The sequence below is a fragment of the Triticum dicoccoides genome, chromosome 1B (genome assembly GCF_002162155.2).
Source record: "Triticum dicoccoides isolate Atlit2015 ecotype Zavitan chromosome 1B, WEW_v2.0, whole genome shotgun sequence".
NCBI lineage: Eukaryota > Viridiplantae > Streptophyta > Magnoliopsida > Poales > Poaceae > Triticum > Triticum dicoccoides.
This window is the reverse complement of record NC_041381.1, coordinates 582,890,163-582,895,005: the sequence shown is the minus strand read 5'-3', so window position 1 is coordinate 582,895,005 and position 4,843 is coordinate 582,890,163. Positions and strand designations below refer to the sequence as shown.

Here is a 4,843-nt window from a genome sequence, read left to right as displayed (position 1 = left end):
AGTCTTCAGTCTTGCATGAAACAAAAATGCAAATATGGTCAGAGGCTTCATAAATATTGCAATACAAAACATCAGTTATGTGTACATGAAACAAAAATGTCTAGCATTACAAATTATATAAACGGCATGGATGCTAGCATTGCAAAGTATGTCCAGGCAGTAAGCTTCTACCATGTTATTTATTACTAACGCAAAAACATGAGTGCAGTATGAAGAAAAATATACAACCAGAAGCTAGCTCATATAAGAAAAAGTAACTTGTTACCTAATAGTAAAGGGAGTTGACGTCCTTGACCTTCTTGGCTTGTCGTCCAGATCTACGATTCACCATATTTTCATCCCTTGTTACCTCAATATCATTCACTTGGCTTCGTGCATCTTTTTCAGCTTGTCTTGGCAAACCTTCTCCATCAGATTCATCATCCTCTTCTTGGCCATCATCACCATCATCAATGTCCATGGATCCATTCGCTTCATCATCATCCTCACTGCTAATGAACTCATCCTCCTCATCTTCACGTACCCTCTTTCCTTTCCTGCTAATTTCCTTCCTTCCAAGATGAGAGGCTTTCCTCCTTGAGTTAAGGCGACGTATTTCCTCCAACACAGCAGTAGCAGCATCAGATCCATCAAGGACTATATGCTCTTCATCCTTGTTCAGCCACTCCATCATTGGGTTTGATTCGTCATGCATAACTGTATCCATGATCACTGCACATGGATCAATTTCCTTCTCCCTATAACTCAGCTTCACAATATCTTCATCTTCTTCAGCACGTAACTACAATGTATAAAAACAGAACCCAAGATTTAGCAAAGTAAATACTTGTAGCATAGCTAAGTTGAGACTTTATGCATAGACCATGGCAAACATACCTTCAGGTTGTAGCGTACAGAAACACTTTTGTGAAGCTTGCAGTATAGAAGGCAATTTCTTTGCTTCGTGTGGACCAAGGCAAAAGCAGTCCAATTCCTCTCACAGCCACTTGAAGAGACACACTGTGAAACAATTCTCAATGCCCACTTCTGCAAATTAGGAACTTCCCCTCCAAACTGGAACCACCACTCAGCTGCATGGTTAAAACAAAGTTAGAGATGCTGAAATGAAGTTGCAACATGAGGCAATAGAGCTAATCAATGGAGATAAGTATCGTGGTTTACTTGGTGCCATTCTTTCTGCGGAAGAGCGTGCCAAACTATGCCTAAACCTCCCACGACATTCCCTATAAGTGCTGATTTCATTGATAGCCAAAAGAGCGCTCTCAGGGTCTGCTATCTTCTCGATGACATCCGTTAGTGCAGAAGCATATTCTGGAAGGTTGCTCAAATTCACCCGATAATGTGTGAACGGATCAAGGACAGCAGCTGTATAAGAAAAGGAGAATCAAGAGAAGTTAATAACCATAAGAAAAAAGCAACAAAATTTCAGTTTCATTAACTTAGTATCTACCTGCAACCATTAGTGTCTCATTTTGCATATCTTCCATCCTCGGGGACACCTTGCTCATGACTCTATCTAACATCTGTGACCCACCACCAAGATGAGAACTCATCTTTTGTATGGCTGTCATCATAGTCTTCTTGAAACCAGATAGAGTACATTTCTTTTGTGTATCAGCATATCTGAGGGCTACATAGAGTGGCTCAAGCAAATCAAGAACCCATTCTAAGGCTGTCCACCACATGTTACTGGATAGCAACTCTTCAGCAAACACATGGTCCGCATCATTCTTCCAAATATTGTTCTTCCAGTCGTCGGACACCATCCATTTCCTAAATTTATCTTTCTTCTCCAAATAACTCTCAAGGAACATAAACACAGTTCCAAACCGGGTGGCATTCGGTTTAATCAGCTCACCACCAACGTTCTTCCTCATGCTATCATGTAGGTTGTTGTGATTATAAAAAAACCTACAGATTTGCTTGGCACTTTTGACTATCACATCAACCTCAGGAAACTTACCTATGTCTTTAAGCATTAGATTAACCGTGTGGGCTGCACATGGCTGCCAAACAATATGACTGAATTCTGGTTGTTCAACAAGAGTTTTACAAGCTTTCTTGTAATTTGAGCCATTATCAGTAACAATCTGAACTACATTTTCGTGGCCTATCTCTTCAACAACAACCTGTTTAATCTCTCTATAGAGAAATTCTGCAACGTAGACAAAGTACTCTATTATAAACGTTTGGCTTCCTCAACTTGAAATGCATCATGATATCAAATAAAAACAGAACAAATATGCTAGAATTAATAACAGAACAGAAATATAGAGCATCATAGTAGAAAGAATTGCAATAGTCATAATTAACCAGAAATAACCCTTTCTCAAAAAATCTAACCTGAATTTTGAGACTGGCCAGAAGCATCAATGGATTTATGGAAGAACATCCGTGTATTGCAATAGACCATGAAATTGATAAGACTCATGCCAGTAGGCCCAGTCCAGGAGTCACACATAACAGTTACACCATAGTTCTTCCAATCTTGCTTGAATAGCTTCAGCCACTCTCGAGACTCTTCATAATTTTTGTCTAAATACTTCCCATCAATCTCTTTTCCAGTTGGAATAGGAGCAGCACCAAGATTTTGAGTGATCTTCATGGCAGCCTGAAAATATGGACAGTCAGCTTTTCGACCAGCGATGTCATTTGCATGAAAAAACTTCGCCCAAGCTTGGCCAACAGCATCCCTTGAGCTGCTATCCATAGCAGTGCTGATCTTGGGTTGCATTGATACTTTGTTGCTCGACAATTGCTTGTCAAAGTAGGCTGTGATACTCTGTTTCCCAAGGGAAACGCGAACACCACTGCCACTACCACGCCTCCTCTCAACTGCACGAGATACATTCCTGTAAAACATAAGTAAAAAAAGTTCAACTCAATATGTATGATGATATCAAGTAAAGCAAGAGTAAGGCATAATACAAAGAACTCTAAATGCATCATGATATAAAGTAAAACCAGAATAAGACAAAATAAAGTAAAAACAGAACATTCCTGTCTCTTAGTGACTCCCGTAGTGCCATATGGATTTCTTCATCTTTATCATCATCAATATTTATCACACCATTTCTCTGGTACATCTCATCCATCAACTCACGTTCAAATCTAAGCTTACGACTTTCCTTCTCCCTCTTCTTTTTCCTCATCTCAAGCACGGCCTTCCTCATTATATCATGCACATTTCTTGGAACATTTGGGCACTCCTTCACTTCACCTACTATCTTGCCAAGATGCTCTTTGAAGCGGGTTGCACCTCCTCCAGAATTCTTCATGTTGCAATACCGACAATGAAATCCTCCTCCGTGCTTGGGGCCATGGTTCCACACATGATGTATGTCGTTGGTCTTAAGTCCTGCATTTCAAAATGCAAGCACCATGTTAACAATGAAACGAATAAACCACTCTTGTAATAGGCAAAAACAATGCATACATTGCATAGGCAAAAACAGAATTAAACAACTAAACAAAAATAGACAGAACAGAATTAAGCACAAGTAAAAAATGCATTGGCAAAAACAGAGCTAAGCAAGCAAATGGAATTAGATTTCCACAAAATATGCGTAGGTAAAATCAGCATTAAAAAACTAAACAAAACTAGAATAAGTACAAGTAGTGCTAGTAAGAAATTACAGAACAGGTAGAATTAAAATCATTTAGGTGCTTCACAAATTACAGGGGTAAAACATAGGGAACAAAGAGAAATACAAAAAGCAAGAGTAACACGGTATCAACCTTTAAAAGGTGCCTCTCTTGTTGCTGAACCATTCCTGATCAGACCATCATCTTCATCGTCTAAGTTGACAGTATCACTCCTTCTAGCATCGATGCCTACCCTCTTACGAGAGGAGCCTATAAAATACCGGTGTTAGTTTTCATCAAGAAGAACTTTTACAAGCTATAGCTTACATAAGCTAGAATTAAACATCTACGTAGCATAAGCTAGCATAAACTACGCAAGAAGATCTACTGATTCAAATTAGGACGGCCGGCCGGAAAGTAAAACTGCTACAAAAGCTAGCAACCACATGTATTACGTAATCTATCTACAAACTATATGCTAACGCAAATGCTAAATAAACATGCACGCACAGTAAGGCTGAAAGGCTCACCTTGCCCAGCTTGTGCATCGGCAGCTCCAAAGCCGCTGCCCAAGTCCAGCCCCATATTCGGCCGGACGTGGCCACGCCCCATGGCTCCCTCATTGTCGACCCAGTCGCCCCCTGACCTCGATCTTCTATGGCTGCCACCGCCAACTGGGTCGCCGGCCGGACGGCTGCTGTCGAGAAAGCCTTCCTCATCCATGGTCGCGGATGGAAGAAGGGGAGAACGGACTATGGGGAGGGACAGGGAGTGGTGATCTCTCGAGGCGACGGGGAGGAGGGAGATGGGCAGAGACGGCGCCGCGCCCCCGCCTCACTCGGCTTCGTTGTCTGCAGCCGCCGCACAGAGGAGTGGAGAGTGGAGAAAATGAAATTAGGGCTACGGTAGGGTTTGGTTTGAGCTTTTATAGCACAAGGTTCTATCTATGGGCTGTACTGGACCATGGGCCGGGCTGGAAATTCAAACGAGGCCGAATTTTTTTGACCGGATTGAACATTTACCGGGCCCAACCGAAATGGGCGGATTTCGGCCACTTTTCGGTTTTTCGGTCCGAAATCCAAAACCCTGATACTCACAACCACTCACTGTCGCCAAACTTTGGCGAGACACTCGATTAGTTCACAAAGAGGTCTTTGCGTAGTCTTTGTGGCAAAATTAACAGAGACCACGCAGAGGATGATGTGAAGAAGGCAATGGATGTGTTTGCCGAGATTGGTGCTAAAGATCCACATTTTAT

General features: G+C 41.7%; 1 protein-coding gene across 1 annotated transcript; it reads right to left on the bottom strand.

The window, feature by feature from the left end:
- Window positions 1-324: 324 nt before the first annotated feature.
- Window positions 325-4,576, bottom strand: LOC119350648. Its single transcript, XM_037618375.1, has 9 exons — window positions 4,116-4,576; window positions 3,739-3,855; window positions 2,992-3,358; window positions 2,344-2,852; window positions 1,451-2,155; window positions 1,162-1,365; window positions 877-1,070; window positions 403-781; window positions 325-341 (listed from the first exon to the last, which is right to left on the bottom strand). Exons 1-9 carry the CDS (start codon window positions 4,306-4,308, stop codon window positions 325-327), a joined length of 2,685 nt encoding a protein of 894 aa, XP_037474272.1. The 5' UTR covers window positions 4,309-4,576.
- Between the last annotated feature and the right edge of the window lie 267 nt (window positions 4,577-4,843).

Coding starts and splice junctions, on each gene's coding strand:
- LOC119350648 (XM_037618375.1), bottom strand. CDS start 4,308: ATGGATGAGGAAGGCTTTCTCGACAGCAGCCGTCCGGCCGGCGACCCA. Junction 3,856..4,115: donor CGATGCACAAGCTGGGCAAG/GTGAGCCTTTCA, acceptor GGTATTTTATAG/GCTCCTCTCGTAAGAGGGTA. Junction 3,359..3,738: donor AAGAGAGGCACCTTTTAAAG/GTTGATACCGTG, acceptor TTTGAAATGCAG/GACTTAAGACCAACGACATA.